Source organism: Geospiza fortis, unplaced genomic scaffold, assembly GCF_000277835.1.
Source record: "Geospiza fortis unplaced genomic scaffold, GeoFor_1.0 scaffold66, whole genome shotgun sequence".
Lineage (NCBI taxonomy): Eukaryota > Metazoa > Chordata > Aves > Passeriformes > Thraupidae > Geospiza > Geospiza fortis.
Window position 1 is genome coordinate 9,171,549 of NW_005054312.1, and position 22,821 is coordinate 9,194,369.

The 22,821-nt window shown below is 41.8% G+C and overlaps 1 protein-coding gene across 3 annotated transcripts in view; it reads left to right on the top strand.

Annotated features, from left to right (window-relative positions):
* Positions 1–22,821, top strand: part of TSPAN4 (tetraspanin 4) — a 398,612-nt gene that overhangs the window by 158,358 nt on the left and 217,433 nt on the right. Inside the window, exon 1 of one of the 3 annotated variants that reach the window (XM_031055727.1) lies at positions 13,586–13,683. The exons of the other annotated variants lie outside the window; for them this stretch is intronic. Coding sequence (XP_030911587.1) covers positions 13,617–13,683 — 67 coding nt within the window. The 5' untranslated portion in view covers positions 13,586–13,616. Of the gene's footprint in view, positions 1–13,585; positions 13,684–22,821 lie in introns of those variants that run through there. 3 annotated transcript variants of the gene reach the window in all.

Here is a 22,821-nt window from a genome sequence, read left to right on the forward strand (position 1 = left end):
GAAAGAGAAGGAAGAGAAAGGTCAGAGGCTAGTGAAACTACTAAAGGAAACTGAAGTGTGAAGCAGGAGGAGAGTCCAGCAGAGGACACACCGAGGTAGCACTCAGGGAACCAGGAGGAGGATGCAGAGAATGCTATCTCTGAAGATGTGGAAAGAAACCAAACAGCAGGAGCATGAGCAAAACTACTGAAGTGCCTAAGAGGCTGTGGAGTTACTGTTAGAAATATTTCCCATTAAACTATAAGAGCATAAAGCAGATGTTTATAGACTGGCCTTTTTGGAAATGAATTTTAAATGATTACTGTGGTCATCTCAGAGTGGCTGATGTGTTTTGGCATGGGTTTTTCAACATGGGAGGTTTGAAGTTTGTATTGTGAAGGGAAGGGTACACGGAGAGAAGGTTGCAAGGAAGATCTGACACCAAGGAGATCTCCTTCATAAACAGAGTTGGTTACAGCAGGAGACCTTTTTTGTGCAATCATCAATGAATGATCCCTTGAACAAGAAAATTAATGACCTGAACTGTGACTGAGACAGTCACATTGGTCCAATCATGTAACTCTGTGGCCTACAATGTACATTTAAGAATTTGTCCCTTTAAGTTTGACTACTTTTTATGATCTGTTTGAGTCAATGTGTGTCCATCTCTGGGTGCATTTGAAAGTTGTTCATTCTGCTATTTGGAAGGCATGATTGACATGTGCATGAAACCCTGGGGGCTAAAGCAGGGTTAGAGCAGTGTCTTCCTGATGTCATGCATCAAATATTGCATGGGACAGACTGAGCTGCTGCAAATGCCTCATGAAGCTCTTAACCATGCAGGAATTATTCCATGCTTTTCTGGTATGAGACATGTGTTCATGCCTCAGCTGAGAATGCTTGTCCTGTGCCCCAGGAGACACAGGGCCCTGGTTTTCTGCAGCCAGTCTTGCACTCCCTTCTGCAGTATCATTGCTACAAGTTAGTTCACTTATTATGCTGCTATGGTCCTTTTAAAAGTACCTTTTGGACAGATTTAACTAAAATTTTCATCGCCTCTTAACACAGTCAGCTGGCTGTGTTCAGATGGGCCAACTGAGGTATTGCATTGATACAGACAGGGACAGAGGCTTGTTGAATGATGGCATAATGTGAGTGGATTCAGCTAATTAGCACCTGTGTTTCTGTTCCTTTTTACTTTGTCCAAGTGAATGCTGTAATGGGCTGTCCCTGAGGACAAGTAGATAGCAAGTGTTTCCTGTCCATAAACACCTCTGGAAATGCAGTGACAGCGTTCAGCTCTTGCTGAGCTGCTCAGCACCTGTGAGCAGGAGTGGGACTTCCATGTGTGCTTCAAGTGCAGTGTGCTCTGGGTAGCAGAAACCCTTATCTTGCACTTCCACATTGCTGCATGGAACAAAGGCCAGTGTAAAAACAAACCCACCCCATCCCTCCATGGGTATTTTGTTTTGCTTGTCTCTTCATGAACGCTAATTTGCAGTGAGACAGCCCAAGGCTGACAAAAGAGAGCTTTGTTGCATTCTGCTAGCTTAAAGAGTGACTAGGAGAGACTTCTTGACACACTTGCCATCACTGTCCAGACCTTTTCTAAGTTTTATCTTCTCTGGCTGCAGAGTTTGTGAGGTGCAAATCACCTCTGCTGAAAATGCCCTAAGGTCTCCGTAGGATGAAATCACTCACTGCAGGTTAGACTAAGACTCCTGATTTACAAAAGTGTTGCTGTATTCAGGTGACTTCAGACAACTTTGAATTCTAAAAGCTGTGGCAAATACCAGTATGGGCAAAGAGGCCAGCCTGGGCACTCACCTGCCCTGTATTGGGGTTTGCTGCCCTCCCTGTTGTGTCAGTGGGACTGTAAGTGGGGCTGCACCATGAAACTTGAGCATCAAAATGATGGAGAGTCAAAAATGTGGCAGAAAGTGAAAGTATCTTTTGATCTTTAAGTGACCAGTTCATCATGTGGTCCCACAAAGCCTTCACATGTGTGTAGTTAAGGTGCTAAATTGCAGCACAGGGAAGTTAATGAAGGAGCAGGGGCTTAGGACGCCCTTACACACAGCAGAACAACTGACAGATCAATTTCCTACAGTGCTATTTAATTCCTCTAGGGGCTTTCTGCCAGCATCCAAAACCTTGTAAGCCACCTAATTCAGGAGTCAGTTTATTTCAAATACTGAAGGATGCATTTGAAACCTAATCCCTGTACCTCTCTTGTACTGTGGCTTGAAACCCAAACTATTTTTGTAACATTATAAGGTGTGAGTATCAGTAAATGAGATCTTTGAAAAAACCCCAACCACCCTACAGAATCCCTTGGGAGCAAACTTGTCTATATGTGGGTGAAGCTGCAGAAGTTGACAATGTCTGTATAAATTAATGGAGGGAAATGCTCTGGAAAAAGTTTTTTTCCTTTATGAGGTGAAATCAGTCCCCCAGAAACCATGCATTTGGTGTGGTTGTGAGTTCTCCTTATTCTGGATGCTGACAGTCTCTTGGGACTGAAGTGTAGTGTTTGTTCACCCATTTAGTATCAAGATGTGCATCACATTGATGGTTTTCAGAATGAGGGGAAGCATGGGGAAGGCAAAGAAAATGTTTTCCTTGTAGGTGTCCCTGTGGAAAAAAAAGCCATTATGTCTTTGTTCTTCCCTTGTACTTTCCACAGGCATCTTGTTTGTGCAGTGTTTCTCAAAACATTTCTAGGTCAAATCAATCTTTTTTGTACCAGCTTTGACCTCACTCTTATTTATTTATATGACCAGCTGCTCTCTAGATAAGTGATACAAAAGAGGTAAGGAAAGGAGAGAAAGAGCAAAGGCAGGGAGCAACAACTTTTCTGTCTTCTCTGCCTCTGTGAAATATATATGCAACAAATAACCTGAAGGATTGTTTTTAATTCTCCCATTAACTAAGCTGCCACCAGAGATGAGGGTAGCTGACATGAGTAATCACTTGTGACCACAACTAGCAGTATTTATCTCCTTCCATTGTTGGGAATGGAAGGTCCACAGCTGTGCAGGGTCCTGAAGATGCTTTCTGTGGAGCACAGCCATTATATTCTTGCCACTGGAAAGCCATGGGATTATCTTGATGCTCTTCAAATGTTCCTCACATGACATTGTCATCAGACATATCATGCTTCCAGTTAAAGGAATGTGTTTGGAGTGCATAGTCTCTTCTCCACATTGCAGAACCAGGTTCCTCCTCAGTCTTGTATCCCTGGGGAATGTATCTTGAAAGATTCAGCTTCCTCCTACAGAATTTTCATGCAAGTTTGGTAGGGTTGGTAATAATGATAATTCTTAAGATTAGAGCCAGCCACTTATGATGGTTATCTTAGTAAGTAAGTAAGGAGAGTGAGCCTCACTAGACTTCCACAAAAGCCCAGGCACCTTCAGAAAGTGTCAGTTACTCTTTGTGGATGGTGAAAGTGACCTCCAGAGAACAATGTGCTGCCAAAGATTATTTCTGCTATCCAAGATATCCTACCCTATTCACAAAGTTTAAGAAAAAGTAGTAGGATTATCCCAATTTTACAGATTAGATTGGAAGCAGACTAAGTGTTAGTTAAATGTGTCAGAGCCAGAATTTGAATCATAATCATCTGAATCTCAGACTGGTGCTTTAGTCTCTAAAAAGGACTGATGTTCTGGAGAGAAAAGGCTTGTAGCAGTCAAAGTTGCAGCTTTGGGGAAGTGACTGGCCAGAAAAATTAGTGTTAGCCAAATGTTTTTCATTTCCATGTTTGTGTGAGAGAAGCTGTGCATGCTAATTTGGTAAAAATTCAACTTCATAATTTAATTAAAAGTAGTTGTTATCTCAAAACTTTGCAGCACTCCCACATTTCTCCTGACAGCTTGGGCTGTGTGGCACAGACAAGCTAGGATGGTTTAAATGTCAAAATATGCTTTACATTCTTGTGTGTGTATATATATCGGTGCATTATTGAGTAAAATAAAACTATGCAGTGTGACAGATTACGTTTCTCTAATTGTCATCATTCTTTACATGAATTTGTGGCTGTCAAGAGAAATTTGCACTTCTGGAAGCATGAGGAACTTTGGAATCATTTATGCTGAAAATAAGACCAGGCCTTGCCCTGTGTAGCTCTTTCTTGAACATTGCTGGAAATGGCTGAGCTGATTTCAATACATTTGGTTTTGAAAGCTTTCCCTTGCTTTGCTAATTACATACCAGGCTGTATTTCATGCAGAACTCTGACCATTTTTCTCTATTATCAATGATTTTTACTTTTTGTGGGAATAAAGAAGCAGGAAGCTTGTATGCTGAGGGAGCTGGTTCTTCCTGTGGTCCTGCTGGATGGCCCCAGCTGCTGTGATGTTTGTGGAGCAAGGAGCCGGTGCACCCCCATGAGTTAAAGAAGGTTTGAGTTCTCTTTTTGGAAGTGGATGTGAAGCTAGCAGTAGGCTAGAACTGGGAATCTGTTAGCTAGGTTTTGCTTAAACTGGAGAACCTGGACCAGTTTAGCAGAAGTTAAAGAAGCACTGGATTCTCCTGGAGCATTATTGCTGGTGGACAAGGGGCTGACATGACCCAGCACTTGCAGCTCAGAAAGCCGACAGTGTTCTGGACTGCATCAAAAGCAGTGTGGCCAGCAGATCCAGGGAGGGGATGCTGCCCCTCTGCTCTCCCGAGAGCCCATGTGGAGTGCTGCATCCAACTCTGGGGTCCAGCACAGGAAGGACATGGACCTGTTGGAGCAGGTCCAGATGGGGCTACCAAGATGATTAGAGGGAAGGAGCACCTCTCAAACAAGGAAAGACTGAGAGAATTGGGATTGTTCAGCCTGGAAAAGAGAAGGCTTTGAGGTGGATCTAGTTGTGGCCTTCCAGGACCTGAAGGGAGCCCACAGGAAAGATGTAGAGGAACTATTTACAAAAGCATGTAGAGCCAGGACAAGGGGGAATGGCTACAGAATGAGAGAGTGGGTTTAGATTAGAAAGGAGGAAGTTCTTTGCTTTGAGTGAGGGTGATGAGGCACTGGGACAGGTTGTCCAGAGAAGCTGTGGATGCCCCATCCCTGTCAGTGTTCAAGGTCAGATTGGATGGAGCTCTGAGCAACCTGGTCTAGTGCAAGGTGTCCCCACCTGTGCAGGGGGCTGGAACTAGGTGATCTTTAAAGTATCTTCCAATCCAAACCATTCTATGAATCTATGATTATTGTATTAGGTGTGTGTTAGGCAGGCTGAAGTGATGCATGCACATCACCCATGGATATACTATTATGAGGTTGCTACAAGGAGCCACTGAAGAGCATGAGAAAGGGAATGAAGTAATTAAAAGAGGCAGATTGAAACAAAGATGACTCACCTGATACCTTAACCATAAATGTCACCAATAATTTCTAGCTAGGCAGAAATCAACTGCTGTTCCAGCTGGCTTTCCTATTTCCTCTAAAAATATTTAATTTTGAGTTTTGTTTACTACGCAGGAGCAGTCTTTTGTATGCTGTATAGATCTAATGCCATATATTGTCACTTAAGGGGACAGTATCCCCATCAGGGATACTGGAGGTGCCAACCTTGACACTAAAGTGTCTACTATAATTAACAAGCTCAGACCCTGGAGACCTTAAAACTGTGTGCTCTGGTTGCCAGCTGGATCTCTGGGTTGAGAGACATGGTTCAAATGGCCAGTTGCATGTAGGAAATTAGAGACAGACAGCAACAGGGGCTTCAGCAGTGCTTCAAGTTCCACACACACACCTAGTCTTTTTTTTTTTTTGTAGCACATGTATCGCATGAGCCAGGGATTGCTGTATTGGTTTCCTCAGATTCCTTTACCTGGTTAGATACACTGTTGCTTTGAGAGAAAATCTGGTATGGAATGCCACAGGCAGAATGCCCTTTCCTTGTCCTGCCCTTCTGGATGCAGATGGATGCCCTCTGTACGCTTGCAGCAGCAGCAGCCAGGCACACCAGTACATCACACCACTTTCCTTCTGCCTAAAATGAAGGAGAGCCTACTTCTGATTAAAATTCAGCCAGAGGCTCTAATGCTGTAGTATTAATAGCAGTCCTGGCCTTGACAAAAATAGCTGTTAAATGGGGAGTAAAAAGCTTTCTATGTTTGCCAGAGTTATAATGGAAATGGTGGGGCTGTCATAAATACGATGTTCGTAGTTAAAATTATTATGGCTTAACAATTTTCCGATGCATTCCATTGGGTTATTTCCAGCACATTCAGATCTCAGAGTTGTAAAGGCTTAATAGAAGATCTTGACAGTGAGTCTTCATCAGTTGCAGAGGAAAAGTAGGCAGTGTTTACGAAATACGCTCACATTCTTTACTCATCACCTTGATGTTGCTGCTGTGCTCGTTTGTTGTCATCTTTATATGTGTCAAACTCTGTCAGGAAACGCTTGAACCAGTTTATGGCTGTGGATTGCTAAATTCAGTTGCTGGTGTGGTGCACGCTATATGAGCCTAACAATGCTCATGGCCTTTAAATTCACAGGTTGACTCCTCCTCATCCTTGGTGTTCCACAGAAGTGCCTGGAGCTGGGCCAATCTACAATTCTTGAAGCCTGAGCATGATGATGCATCACTGATGCAAGTTACTACTTTTAGGGGAAAAAATAGTGTTTAGAAGGAATCAAGCATGCATGGGTTAATGCTGAACTGTGAAGCATGGCCAGAAGTTGCATTTTACAGATCTTTGTAGATGCCAAGGAAGTCAGGGAAAATTCAAATACGAGCCTGTGTGATAATGGTAGAACAATAGTAGCTGAAGAAATGTACAAAATATTTTTTCCCAGCAGTAAAGTGAAATACTGTTCATTTATGATCCACACAGTAGGAACGTGCATTTGCCTCTCTGTAGCTCCAGTTTGTAGCAGGAACTTGAACACTGGATGGCTCCAGCTTTCATTAATTGTTAATTCTGTTTCTTGTTTCTCCAGAACAGAGGCGGAACCCTCCTCAGTATTTTTTCGCTGATTCCTAGGGGGCTTTGTAAGTGGAAGGAGACCCATGTTTAGAAGTTCTTCTGCTGATGTGCAGGAATATTACTTTCTTCTCATTTTAGTGTATTCTGAAGTAAAGGGAAAAGAACTATTAATTTATCCTGAGGCCAAGAACTGCTCAAACCCTAGCGTGGCATTATGATCTTTGTAACTGTAGAGAGCATGTTGCTGAGTATGGAGGACACCCCAGAAATACTGGACTGCTAATACTTGGTTGAGGTTGCTTGTTTATCTCATACTAAAGAGACCAACTAGGTCTGGAGGAGCATTCCCATTTGCAATTAGTCAGTGTACCAGGAAATACCCTGCTGTTTATCCCTGGGTATCTCAGCTGACAAAAGAATGCAGCACAGCCATATCAGACAGCAATAGAGAGCTCCCTGAATTCTCACCTCTTGTTTTGCAGGGTTGTGTATGAGATGAGGCTACTCAGTTGCTTAGTTAAATATATCCTGAAGTGCCTTTCTGAATCCATAGCCTCCTGTGTAAATTACTTTTATGAAGAAATAATAATAATAATAGTCCTAATAAAATATTTCTGCACTACTGTAAAAATAATGTATTTTTTGCAGAGAAGGTGTATGACTGCATAAGCAAAAGAAATGGGATGTGTATTTTATTGCTTATAGTCAGTGGTTTTTCCAAAGCTTATAAGCAAGCTTGGTATATAATGCCTTTGGGATCCCTATGTAGGCAATAGTGTTTGCTACTAACACCTTGGTCTTTGTATTTTGGTAGCACTGGTGGTCTAAAGATTTACAGGCAGGGCTGTAATGTTTTACCAATCAACAGCTACACCTGCAGAAACTCTCTGAGAACCAGTAAACTTGAGGGGGAAAAAAAAAGCAGTGGAGAGTAATTATGATATGGGCACTTTGAGAAGTGATGTCCTAAGAACACTTTGGTGCAGTGGGTAAACAGTTGGGAGACAAGAGCATGAATGTACAGACATGTCAGAGTAAGCAGCATTTAAACTGCTCTTCTGCTGGTGGTTGTGGTCTGTCTAGGTGAGGCTGCCATGCCCTGTGACTGTGTGGGCTGTGGGCAGTGTGGACAACCATCAGGTATTCCTTTCAATACCTGCCTCTCCTACCAACTGCTCTTTTCCAGGTAGCAGCTGCCTGTTAGATCACCTGAGCTGTCTGCTGCTGACTCTGTCTTGGATCCCACCCCTGAATGATCAGACTTCTGCAAAGTCTGCTGGATGCTGGATGTGCCTCTCAGATTTCTTTCTTGGCTAGTAAGGTTGCCTTGTGTGCTGCTGAGGAAGTGGCAGGATCCAACCTATCCTCTTAGAGAGATGCCCTTTCCAGATTTGATCTATCACATAAAAGATAACCTGCTGTGATTAATCAAGGCTCGGCTGTCTCCTTTGATCAGAGCTTCAGTTATTGATCCTGTGTCTACACTGCGCGTAAATCATTCAGCTTTCACAGAAAAGAACATCATGCACCATTCTGGTGCCCTTTGGTCAGAAAGGAGGGTGTTGGCTGTCCTGGTTTTTAGCAGCATAGCTGAGAACCCACAAAAAAGCAGAAGCTGTGAGCTAACACAGCAACGGCTGTCTCCAGTCTTCGAGCCTGCTCTGAAAAATACAGGGCTAACTGGATGCTGCTGTTCTTGCTGTGCATGCTGGATGTGGTTAGGACTCCCAGGTGTGTGGCAGCCTTGGGTAAATATGAAATATTCTGCTGGATTTATCTGGGGAACAGTTGAAGCATGGAAGTGCTGCACTGAATCAATGGCTGATACTCACAAATTCGAAAAATGTGTTGCTTTCTTAGTCTTCCTCTCTGGAAAGCCTGGAAGTGCTGAAAAATACTTTTGCATAGCTATTATTATTTGTAAAAGAGGGCTTTATTGTAAGGAAGGCACCTGCTATAAGTCACACAAGCTAAATAACATTTTAATATCCACTGTTCAAAATTGAATTACCTGAGGAAGAAGAGGGTTTTTAAAATTCATTTTCTGTTGAATCATGTGTGTGTGATTCCATTTAGAGAAGTTTGGAAGCTGAACATTTGTGTTACTGTCTTGTTATGATTCTATTTGGTCCTGCATTTCCTCCCAATTTATGTTCTAAGAAGAATTACGAATGTGGTAACACAGGAGACTATTACATTGTTCAGTAGGTGCTATGACATTTCTTATTTGTATATGTATTTTAACAGAGTTTGCTGACATTTTAGCTCGTGATCTGGGAATGGGAAATAAAAAGAGGTGATCAGAAAAGAAATTACAAAGATGGGAAAAAAACCAAGGTGTGATCTAAGAAAGTCTCCTCAAATTCTATCTACAAGAACTTCTGAATGAAACCCTTGATTTGATGCATTTCACATTATCTGACAAATAGCATATATTAAAAAAAAAGAAGCCAAAATTAGAGGTAAATACAGGAGAGGTGGGCTGCAGTGCTGAATTTAAAAGGTTGGCAATTTCTGCTGTTGGTTTGACATTTGATTGTTGCAGGGGATTTGGTGTTTCTGTTGCAAGTAGAATTAAGGTTTCCTGTAAACAGCATATACAACACCACAACATGCCCTCCAACTTCATTGATGGACAGTGTTTTGTACCCAAAATGAATGTCTTTAATATTACAAGCACCTACAATTTCAATAGCTGTAGCTCTTTTTGGCAGAACATTCAGATGCAGATTAAATAGCTGTGTTGTAAGGTCTTGAGTTCAGGCAGGAAGGCAGTTGTGAGGCAGAGCAACACTAGCACAGCATCCTTTTTCAGCAGTAGCTCAGAGCAAATGCTTAGGAAATAGTAGAAGAAATAAGACATACAGGGATAATTGAGTGTTCTGACTACTTAGAAGCCAACAAGCAAAGTGACTGCATTAGTGCAAGCCCGAAGCAGAGGCTCAGAGATACTGCTTTCAGTTCTCCTCTTTGGAACAGGATACAAATATCACACTTGGAGATTTTCCACATGAGCAGTCTGGATTTGAATCAGTGCAGGGGGTTCAGTTTGAGGCCTCTGGCTCCCAAGTGGGGCTGATCCTGTAAGCATCCCTGTGAGGTGGGTGAGACTTCTGTTCTAGGCATGGTGCTGCAATGACATGAACAACAAATTAAGCCTTAAGGTAGCAACTGTCCTGTGCTGAGATTGCAAGGCTGGCTCACGGTGGCTGCCTGGGTGTTTGTCCTTCTCATGCCTCTGCATTTTGGATGAATAGCGATAATAACTATTGAGGATTATTAGCTCTCGAGGCTGCTGAAGAAGAGGAAAGAAATGTATATTTGTGGGTGTCTTTTTGGGTTTGGTTTCTGTCTGTATGTGAGTGCAAAAGGTTTGCCAGGCACTTAGTTTGGGATCTAAACTAGAAATACATCTCCTCTTTAGGAAGCTCTCCCTTTCCCCTCCTTCTGCTGCACTCACACCAGAGCAGTGCTGCAAAGTGGCAGCAGCTATTTCAGCTGTCAGGTCATTCCTCTCACTCGCTGTTCAAGCAGGATCCACACAGCCTGGCTGTACTTCTTGAAGAGTAACAGAAAGACCTGAAGATGCCTCTGAGTTTCTGCATTATAACTGCTATTTAAAATAATTTGATGTTCTCCCTGAAAATTGAAACTATAAAGTTGATGAATTGGTTTCAGATTCTTTTTTTCTGTTGGTCTTCAGTTGCATGGACTGTTTAACACCAGTGATGGATAGTTTCATTACAGTTCTTGTCCTATAAGCATATAGGATCTTTATGAAAAAGTGATTTAGGATTTCTTCATGATGCCTGAAAATGTTATAAAATATACCTTGCATGGTGCTAATCCTCAAAAGTGAGATGAGTAGGATGTTTTTTTCTGGAAGAACAAAAACTTTAAAACCTGTTAGAATTTGGCACCCTAAATTGCTGCTTTTTAAATCTATTTCCTCTCCATCCTCCTTTCTCATATATTAAGGCCTCTCTGGTAATTGTGATGGAGACTGCTACAATACTTTTTGAGATGTATTTTTTGACACTGAAGAATTTTTTCTGTACTTCATGTAGGGTTTTTTCCTTTTTCTATTTGACCATTGAATCCAAGCCAGGCATAAAATTGAGTACAGAAGGGAAAAGCTTGTCTTTCTAAGTGGCAAATATTTAAATAACTATTTTAAACTCTTCATTTAGAAACAAACCAGCAAATGTTGAGACCCTCGCAGATGGCCTCATATTGCTACTCCCTGTTTTAGGCACTCCTCTGGCCATCCCTCCACATTGCTGTATGAACCAGTGAGTTCACTGGGAGAATGGTGAATAATTTCCTGTCTGGTGTTAGCAGTCTCCAAAACAGCCAGATTAAAAGTTCATGGAGGTTATCTTGACTTTTCACCCTCTGGTTTTCAAAGAACTTGAAATTTGCTGAATAAGGTATTAAAAGCAGAAGCTATCATCAGACAGTCTTGGGTTTGTATTAGTGTATGGTTTTTCCTTCCTTTTGAATTCTATTTAGTAGTATGAAAGGAGAACTTTAAATATTCTGTTGAAAAGGAATGGGTTTTATGCCAGTCTTTTTCACTTTCTCTTATTTGTGAGAGCCAATAACTTGAGGCACTGTCCTTGAACTGGCAGTAATTTAACAGGTAGGAAATATGTACTTCCTAATTCCTAGGTGAAAAGTGATAAAAACTGTGAAGTTACTTGCACAGGGGTTTTGTTAGCTAGACTTATTCTCTCCTGGCTTTTTGTAGCTGATAGAGTTTCTGGCGCTCACTGCAAATGAAAGGGACTTCTGGAGAGTCAGCTCATTGCAGAAATAGCAGCAGGCTGGTCTCTGAGAATAATCTCTCACAGAGACATTAATTCACAGCAACAGTGTTTCTTCTGCTTTATTTCCCCCAGAGCTGTGTTAAAGTGGCTCAGCCTTCTGGATGTTACAAGCTTGTATTGCTCCTTTAACCTTCTCTGAGCTTCAGGTTGTTGGTGTCAGATCTGGCCCACTTTAAGATATGTTTCATGGTTTTTTTACACACTCTAATTTAGCTTTCTTCTTCCCCAAGTGGTGTCCTTCATTTCTGTTTTCCTTGCACTCTCCACCTACACTTTCTCAATAGTCTCTGTGTAAGTATGAAGCAGCAAAGGGTGGATTCCCAGTACCAAGGTCTTGCTTTAAAAGGAACAGATCCTTTCAGAGTTGCAGAACCAGTATGCATGATGCTAGAGGCAGCCAGTTGTGAGTGATGTGAAATAATCCTGTAATTATTCCATTACTTTTTCCTAAACAGAATATCTCCAGAATGCCAACTGCCCCAGCTTTGGGTGTATCTGGTCACAAAATTTGTCTGTAAGTTACACATAGCATTAAGGTTACTCTAAGTGTTTGTGTGTACTGTAGCTTCCATTGCAGCTGCCTTTTGAAGGGACCTTACAGAGGGGTTGCTGCCCCAAAACTCATTAGGAAGCTTGGTTGATTGTGGCATTTGCTGCTTGTTGGTGACCATAACTGTCTTCCTATGACCTTGGCAGTCTCAGCCTTTGCACAATATTTTTTATATTGTCCTTGAAACTCCAGATGGCATTTTGTGTGATGCAGTGCTGTTGATTCTTATCTCAACCTTCGTGTGCTTCCACAGGTTAAGTACTAATAATTGACTGTTGTCAGTAGGTCTGTCAGTTTTGCCTTGTTCCCCTTGTGTTTTAACCACATATTTCTGAGAAATGCCTACAGTTACTTTTCATTGTCTAAAGCAAAATATGAGCAAGTGAGTGAGTCTGCTGGTTCTTAGGTATTTGGACCTTATATGTATGTCCAGCTATACACCTATGGACTGTTCTCTGCTTAAGTGATTATATAATGTGTTGATAATAGTTGATTATGTAAAAAAAAAAAAAGTTGGTTTTTATTGTTATTTATACCTCCAGTATTTTTTATTTCTGAAGTACACTTGTAGAATCCTGTAGACTTGAGACAGCAGAGTTGGGAAATTTCAGGTGGTCAATATTCTCTGTATAATCTTGAAAAGTTAGTTCAGGTGTTTGCCTTTGATTTATTGCTAATTTTTTACGTAAGATAATTCCATATTTTAGAATGTTTTATATAAAAAGCCATCTTGGTCTGTTTTGTGAATTTTTTGGGATTGCCTGACCTTGTGATTTTTCTTAAAGCACATTGTGATTTTGTTTGACACGTAATGATTTTTATGTGTGTCTGCAGCCTGTCAGCTGAAGATCTGAGCACGTATTTGTTAAATGCAGGCTGGGGTTGGTGGTGTACAAGACAAACCATATAGACAGTCATTGCTCTGAGCTAATCTTGTCTCCCAGAGCAAAGCATTTCTGAGGAATTTCTAATTTTGACAACTGGGATCAAATGTCTGACTTCTGAGGGCTGACAATAATGCCAGGGGCTGTGCTGCTTTGTCCTGTTGGTAGCAACTGTGCAGTTAAAAACCCCACTAAATGCCAGGGAACCATGCATCTTAGCTGGTCAGGTTCAGGGTGGGTGTGTGTGCAGGGTAAGGCATCAGCTTCAGCAGTCTTTATGGGGCAGAAATGCTGTGGCTGCTCAGGGGTAAAAATAGTTCTGGGTTTTCAATGGCTGCATTCCATGGCTGGAGCCTGAAACCATGAATCAGGGCTCAGCTCTCGGTCTGAGCGAGACCAACTGCGAGAGGGCTGCAGACACCCCGAGGGGAGCAGCTGGCTGAGATGAGTCTGAGCCCAGCTCCGCTGATACTCTGGGAAGGACCTGTGCTGCTTGTACACTCCCAGCAAGGTATTGTACATTCACGTTTTGATTTCCAGTAGGAGCGTAGTTACTTGAGTGTGAATAATTAAAGATCTACTGAGCCGTGCAAAATTTTCCACTCAACCAAAGGCAGCTTCTAAAATGTGTCTGTTCTGTGTGAGTTCAGCTTCACAGAGACTTGTAGCTTCACACCTTACAAGCTTCCAGAGACCCGGGATGATATATTGTGATTGGAAAGGCATGCTGCTCATTCCCACCTGAACACTGTTTTGTGTCAGTGTTTGTCCTTGATTTTTCATGGCAGTTTTTTTTTCAGAAATTTTCCAGCCTGGAAATTCCTGGGAATTTAAATATGTAAATAGTAGTCCTTTGAAACCCTTCTGTGAGAGTGCTTTTTAAAACTGTATGTAAAACATGGCTGCTTAACTCATAGATCTCTTTAAAGCTTCATGAGATCTGTGCAGGTTTAAATTGCCTTTTGAAAGAATTCAAATTACTGTTCTCAGCTATTTAAAACATGGCATAATTTCATGAGAGAAAATTTTGTATTTACAGTCAGGACTTTGGGTTGAAAGTGTTACTTTAAAACTACCAAGCTTTTTGTGACCAACTTTAGCTTTGAACGGGGTAAACAAAACCCTGTTGTTTTGGTGGTTTTTTTTTTGTCCCTGAGACATTTAAAATATGTTTTGCTCCAGGCTATCGCTAGTAGGACCTTGAGAAATAGATGTTCCTGCAGATTTTGGCGTGCCCCGTGAGTTGAGTAACTGTGTGATCCTTCTTCCAGAGCGAGTTGCTAGATTTCATGCTGCTGGAAGGCCGTGTGTGCAGATTGTCCGTTCCATTAGTGCCCGGGGCAAAGCCGTGCAAATCCACGCATGGTAACCCTGCCACAGCGAGGCCACAGCGCTCAAGTGCATTCTCCTGGTCACTTTCTGGGCCCTGGGGTGCAGGCACACACACTTGTCTGACCCTCTGTGTATCTGCTCTTGCTACCCCTGCATGCCTGGAGCAGGGGCAGGCACTGGCTTCTGCTCTGCTGGCACTTTCCATGTGACATGGGCACCTGCAGCTGTGCTGTGCCCCTGTACTGCTGGGTGGGCTTCTGTTGGCTTAGCATGGAGCTGGGGCTGGGGGGTCCTGCTTTAGCAATCCAACTGCCAAAGCTATTGGCGACTCATTTTCTTCATTTCTGGGTGGTGGTACAGCTTATTTCCCTGAGCATTGCTGGTATTCAGAGCAGAGGATACTGTTTTCTCATGCACTCCCACATTGTGAGGCTGATCTGTAACATAACCAAAGTGAATTTGGCAAATCTCACTTGGAATAACAGCTTTGGAAAGTGAGAAGCATATTGCTCTAAGATCAGGAGTAAAACTCAGTAAGTCAAAGTAGCTCCATGCTGTAAGCTAAGTTAGTGAGGTGTTAGGTTCAGTTATAGGATGATTAGCAAACATAAGGAGTTTAAAAATCTATCTTGTTTTATTTTCCTTGACACGTCTTAGTGTGGAAAGCACTGGGCTTGGGTGCAGGACCTAGATTCTGTTGCAGACTTGCTGATGGAATTCAGTCACCTAATCTTCTTGCTTTTCAGTTCCCAGTTTGTATAATGAGGATTAATTTATAGCAGAGGTATCATAGGAATAAAATCCATTTATCACAAATGTAAATGCTAATGCCATCTTTGTCCCTTCAGAGCTGCCCAAATGAATGGCCAGTGCACCACTTTTGGGAGGCCCCTTCCACTTCTGAAAACAGTTTTGTGTTTTTGTTAAAAAAGCTCTTTTGAAGAGAGTGAATATGGGTGTGGATGGTTAAAAGTATGTTCCGAGAGTTGTATAAAGTCTGAGGTCAAGACCAAATGCTTTAGTCCTGGCTACCTGTGTGTGTTCTGTGTGCTGGCCTCACTGTATGCTCCCCTTTTGGGAGGTTCAGCAACAGTTACAAATACATTGCAGGGCCTAGGTTAGCCATCAGCATTGCACAATTATAGATGAATGGGTATTTTAAAGAAGTGACACAGCAAAACTGTTAGTATAATTGTACCCATAGCAGAGCTGCCTAAAATAACAGAACATGAGAAAGTGTTTTCTAACTTCAGCACTTTATTTAATGCTATTTTTGCCTACTGTGGATAAAGCAATGAGAAGTATCTCAAATATTCACTCAGTGGTCCCAGATATTATGTGCTCTTTGTGTTAGGAATTACAACACTTCCAACTATTTGCCAGAGTTGTTAGATAAGGTGAATAACTGAAGATTTGGATGTTTGCCCAAGCTGTCTGCGTTTAATTATTCTGTGAAACCTCATTAGAGATGAGCTGCACCTGTGATATTAAGAAGGACCTATTTTGAAGGTAGTTCAGACCTTGATTCATAGCTCAATTTAAAAAATACTCTTTTAGAATTTGAAGGTTTTTTCATCCTCATGTACTTTGTTACAGCTACTGTTCAGTCTTGATCTAATTTTTTGAGGGGACAGGGAAGACTGATAATGCATTTGGTAGCCAAAATGATGTTGACAAACTGGAGATACAGCCTGAAATAAGTGGATAAATGCAATATATTTCACTTCAAAAATATTCAACTGCACAAATACAAATCGGTCTACAAAGAGAAGATCTGGAGTTTATTGTGGTCTACAAGGTGAAATTATGTCCCAAATGCTGTGTTGCTTCAAAAAGCAAAGCCATCTTGCAACATAAAACCAAAATATACCACTTATGAAACCTGTAAAATGATCTATCTCCTTTACACTAAGTATAGCCTCAGCTGGAATATAGTTCAGAGTTTGGGAGCTACAGTTGAAAGACGGGGATCAACTGGACAGTTTGATCTGAGTGCAGTGGGAACGATCGAGGTCAAAATAAAATCTCAGGCGAAGAGTTTGTGAATTGGAGTTCTTTGGTTAAAAAGAGATGGGTAAAGATATTTAACAACATTTTGCAGATGTGTAAATAGCTGCTGGAAAGAGGCAGGGAATAGCTCTTCTCTGTAGCTGTAGGGTAAGAAGTAATGGGCTTCAGTCACAGAAGGTTCAGGTTTGTTAAATGATGAGGTGTTCGTCTGGGGGGACGTAGGCACAAGCTGTTCTGCTGTCATCCCTGTGGTCTTTCCAAGTTTCTCCCAATTCTATGATTCTATAATCCTGCATGATTGCATGCTTTGAGTTGGAAACTAATGTCCTTAATCCTCTGCAGCAGACACTGAACTCAGTGTCTCGCAGAGAACCTGTTCCTGCAACTGTGGCTGATGCTGTTGCAGATAGGAGTAGCTGGGCAGAGGGAAGGGTTGGGTGCACGTGTAGCCTTTGGCAGTCAGTCAGCATGGGGATATGAGTCAGGAATGCTTGGTTGCCTCAGTTTCTCACAGTACAAAAGCTGTAGGACAACCTCTCAGACTGCCAGGTGGTAAATGTAGAACAGGTAAGGACTGGGTAACCTCAGGAGCTTACTGCTGTTGGATGTGTTGGGTTCCAAAAGCAATTAGACAATATTATGCCAGCATATCTGTCAAAAGCATTTAAACATAAATATACCAGTTCTAGCTTCAGAATTTCTCAAGACACATGTTGCTGGAGGCTGGATACCATGGAGGCTATTTCTAAGTTTGTGCCCTGCTCTTATACTCTTGGCACTTGCAAGTGGTGACTGTCAGAGTTTGAAGGGAGACCTGGGTCCAAAATTTATTGAGGGAGGGTTTTCTCTTTCTCCAGTCTGTAGTGCACAGCCTGTAGTGGCGTCCACATGCCTGATGGTCAGCACATTTAAAATAGCCTTTTGCCTTCAGGGTCTGAGAAGAGCCCTGACTGGGACGACTTCTGTTTCCATCTGAGAATTATTCTGTCAGCACTCCCACTTCAGTCTGAGAAGTGCAGTGGAACAGCTGAGATGGAAGGAGAAGAGGCAGCAAAAATTCATTCCCACTCACTGGGCACTCTCATGTCTTTGCTGGGAATTGCAGGGCATTTGCTTCCTAGATTATTTCCAGCCAGAACTGTGCTGTGAAGTATCATGTCTTTTTTTGTATGGATGACTTAGGAAGCCCCATCATGAGGGACATTTCTAAGTACAAAGCTTGGCATGGCTTACGGGAGGAACTGCAAATAGTCATGAGGCATGTGAGCAAGATCCGATAAAAACTACATAAATGCTATGGGTCAATTTTTTTTCACTTGCAAAATTGCCTTGTCTTTAGCAGGATGATACTATGAATGATCCTTAAATAATTTCACAGACTCACAGAATCATTAGGGCTGGAAGGGACCTCTGGAGATCATCCAGTCTAACCCCTCTGCCAAGGCAGTGTCCCCCAGAGCAGCTGACACAGGAACTTTCCAGGTGGGTTTTGAATATCTCCGTAGAGGGAGTCTGCACAGTTGCCCTGGGAATCCTGTTCCAGTGCTCTGCCACACTGAGTGCAAAATGTTCTTCCTTATGTTGAGGTGAAACTTCTCATATCTTAGTTTATGGCCATTGCTCCTTATCCTGTTGCTGGGCAGCACCAAAAAGAGTCTGGCACCATCCACTTGGCACCCGCCTTTGAAATATTCATATGCTTTAATGGGGTCTCCTGTCAATCTTCTTTTCTCTAAACAGGCCCAGCCCCCCTTTCTCACAAGAGAAAAATTTCAGACCCCCAATTTCTGTAGCTATTGTGCTACTATTCTGTTAGGGTTATGTGTAGTGAGGACATGGCTCTGTGGGATTGATATGCCAGGAGGTGGCATGCAAGCAGCAGGCTCTTGGTGCTTTTCTGCCTTTCCTCTGTCAATGCTAAAGCCACTGTGTTGACAGGAATAAACAATGAATTTACCTGTGGGGCGAACAATTCAAAATGTTGACTGAAGAATATTGAGTAATGTAGCAGAAGCTGTCTGATAAAAGAATGCAAGGGCAGAAAAGGCCATAATGAGAGCTAAGCCCCTCTGGTCATGTTCAGCTTGTTACCGAAGTGGGTCTGATGGGTCAATGTGCTGGAGCATACTGCTAGAGAGAATATTCCTGTGTGCAGATTGATAACAAAAAGGAAATCTGGCAGGATAATGTCCACATAAATAATCCTTAGACCAACAAAATATATCTTCTAGACTGTCTTCTAGAGCACAATGCCTTGGTAAGTGAACAAGAAAGACTGGTGTTGAGATTTGGAAAGGTCTTGTGCTACTTCACTCTTTTATTAGGAAACTAAAAATACCTTTACAGGTCTGGGACAAGGCTATAGGAGGTAAGAGTCCTTGGAAGGCTGGCTGCATTGTAGGGCAGTTGTACTTGGCCTGGAGTAATGGTTGAAAATCATTATTTCAAGTAGAAAAATTGTATACTTGCCAAATCCTCAAAACATTGTTAATGCTGAGGTATCATCATGATCCTGTGCTCACTTTTGCTAATGCCGAAGACAAAGCAAAAACATCCCAAGTATCTCTTGCAGACCCATAACCTACAGACCCTGAAAAAAGATTCCTCAAATTAAGACTGAAGAAAGAAAGAAAGGCTTTAACATTTCTTCAGCAGATTTGACTGCAGCTGGGTCCCAAATAATTTTCTACATATTTTGAAATAAAAAGCTGTAACATTTTCAAAAGGGCTGTACTTTTTAGGCATGACAAAAATTATGAAAGCATTGACTCAGCAAATCTGGATATTGTCTAATATGCTGCACAGAGCAGAAGGCTCTCATTTAGTAGTTGATTTCTTTCATACTTCAGAAATAAATTTTAAATCTTATTTAATATAAGCATGAATGTCCTCATGAGCCACATAGAAGTCCAGTTCTAGTGTACATCCTGCAGAAGATTTGGAAAGGAAGGCCTTTGAATGTGATCCAGTAGTGTAACTATAGCCAGAACTGATGAAGCCAGAAGAGAAATTTTTATCCTTTGCAGAACTTAGAGCAGCCTGTGAACTAATTTAAATTAATGCCTTTGGAATTAGTAACTGTAATGGATCTCATCACAGACTAATCGACTCAACAAACCTGAACAACTCAACCTCCTGTACCAGGCCTGGCTCTCCTTGCCCTGTTCCTGCCCTTAGCAATAGATACCCATTTTGGACCATCCATACCAGAATGATGCTGCCTGGAGCAAAACATTCCAGATGATAAAAAAATCACTATTTTGTTTTTGTAGCAGCTTTGCACTTGTTTTGTGTATTTTTACCTGACCTTTTATGGTGTTCTCATGGGCCCACCTTAAAAAAAAAATCACCCTGATGGTTAACAGTAGTAGTAATAATAATAATAATAGCATTTTTGTGCAGCCCATTTAGGTCCCTTTGCAGTGCTTGTGGAAGTGACCAATATGCTCTCAGGGTTTGCATTATAAATTGAGTGTTAGATCCCCCTTATAATGAATATTCTAGGGTCTATTCTACTGTAGTTATTTCTGAAGTCCAAAATGGAATGGGAGATTTTTCTGTTGGATTTCATACTTGCTGCACATTAATTTCTTCTGAATTCTCATCTGCTTTGCTGAAATGGAATTTCCTGAATTTGCCTTCCTGATATTGAACTAATAACATGGATGTGTATATGTTTCCATTAGAAAAGGCTGGTAGCCACAGAGCAGAACTCAGTTGTAAGGATATTCAGGTTCTTACTACGAACTACATCAGGTTATGTTTGTTTTGCTATTAGTTTTTTTTTTCCCCCTGGAGCTGTATTTAATTATGTTTTAAATACACAAAATTTCCACTCAAAATGAAGCACAGCTTCTCTCAGTGAAACATAAAGAAATTCTTCCTTATGTTTTTGTTTTACTGCTAGGATTTCTGCAAAGTTTGTTTGAAGTTGTTTGTCCCCCAAAGCTATTACATTGATGCCTTTGCCAAAGCTAAAATCATTGATCAGATGAGAGGAAAAATACATATTGGTACAGTGACGTATGTGCAGTGATATCATCTGCTTCATGGAGAAACGCCTTTTAGTTCATCCTGTACATCTGTATCCTTAGCAGCAGATGCCACTGCCAGACAATTCTTCAAAGTTAATGTGATTGCTGGGAAATGCTAAAGCCTTTCTTTTTTATTGCTGTGGGAGGTGATGTCAAGAGCTGTGTTCTCTGTGGGAGGGAGAAGAGGCTATGCTGACAAACAAGCTGGAAAGGTGGACTTCTCAAGTCTACTTTGTGGTGTATTTAGTGTAAGAAAACAGGAGTGTCCTGTGATGGGGAGTGAATGTGGGACACCTTGTCTCAGCAGGAGATGGGAGCACAAGTTCAGCATGAACGGGGCCATCTGGCAGGTGATGCAGAATACACCTACAGGAAGGACAGGGCTGAGAAGTGAATAGGGATTTTTTCCAGTTGAAATGCTGCCAACTTAGTCATGCCATGAGCAGAGGCTGGACATTTGCATCCTTCCCTTGGCAGGCAGCTTTATAAGCAGTGCACGCTGCTTCACAGATTGTGCTGGGCAGCTGTACCAACCCAACCCACACCACCCCGCCAAGTTTTTGGCTTTCTTACCTGTAGCTGCTGGTGCCTACTAACTGGTAAGCAGCAAGATGTGCTGAGATTTGGCCTGTCTGAACTTCTGCCCCACTCTGACAAACCTAGTCTGGAGACCAGTGGGAATTGTGAGTTGGTGTATGTGTACCTGAGTAGGAGGGAGCCAGGTTGGGGAGGAGGGAGCCTGGAGCTGTAGTAAGCAAACTCCAGGAGCACATGTGCTGGTGCTAAAATGACAGATGACTCAGAAAGGATGCTCTGTGAAACAAGAGGGTGGAAACATTGGCACAGAGCTAATCTACAGGAGAAGCAAATGGTACAACACACACAATAATAGAGTTGATGACAACAAATTGCTAGGAATAGATATGATCAGCAGGCATGGAAATGAGGAACGACCAAGCATGTATGAATGTAGGCATGCAATACACAGTCAGTCCCTTTCATCAGAAGTGTACAATGCTCAAAACCAGGAGAGATCCTAATGCTAAGGAGGACACAAGTTTAGGAGCTGGGAGGCTGTATCCTTCCCTCTCTCCATGCAGCCGCATCCCCTAAGTATCTGTGTGATGTAAAGGACAGCTGAGGTGCCTTTTCCTTACATCCACTCTTTTATGTACAGAAAACAACAGCGGTGAAACATCTGAGAAGCTGAGCATGAGCTAACACAGGTGGTGGCAGAATAGCAATGCTTGGTAGCTCAGAGAATGCCAAGCAGAGAACAACTCAAACTGAATAGTAGGACAAAAGTGACCACGGAATGGTCTCTTTGGAGATCTCTTTGGAGATCTCAAAAGCACTCATGAGACAAAAAGCTCAGGTGTGTTTACAGTGATACAAGTAAGCCCCCAGGACTTGCAGTATGATGGGATTCATAAACCACACGATTAATAGATTGGGCTTTACGGAAAATATGTGAGCAGTATCACCTTGCAATTCTGCCACACACTCTGTGCAAGGCCACAGCTGACTCAGGAAACAAATTAGTCTCAGGGCATCAGATTTAAATCCTATAACCCATTTTAGTTGCTGTTCATAACCAAACTTTTTCTGAATCCTATGGTAATGCCACTGCAATGTTCTTTCCTGTGTCCTTTGTATAACCTTTCCTGGTCCTATTTGAAATTGGGAAGTGTATGTAATAGCTATGGAAATTGTTCAGTTTATTGATTTTTCTTTTCATACCCTAAAGTGAAAGGATACCAAGACAGTAACTTGGATTTATGAAACAAAGATTTGAATTCTAATTTGTTCAATGTTTTAGAAAAGTTGTATTCTCCTTTTTGTGGCCAATTCCTGGCTGTGTTTGAAGCACAGAATCCCCAATAAAATAAACCTTGACTTCCTCATTGCTTTGTGATTTTAAGTAGATTTGAGGTGCTTAATAGTATTTGCTATTTTGTCAGGTGTAAGTTTTGTTTTCTGAAATGGCCTATAGCTGGGATTTTGGCCCCAGGGGTCCAAAATCAAACTTTTGTTTTACATAAAGAACATGAGTGAGAGAAGACCTTTCCTTTTTTTGAGAAGGATCAAGAAGTGATGCATCACCATTTGCTGAAAGTGGAACATTATTTATGAAGGCTGCTTAGGGCTTCAAGCGTTGGTCTTGTGTTGAGTAGCATTTGTTTGCGCATGTATATACCATTTCTCCCCCAAGTTCTATTAATGACTGGATTGAACTTAAAAAAGATCAATGTCTTAATACCTTTTCACAAGTA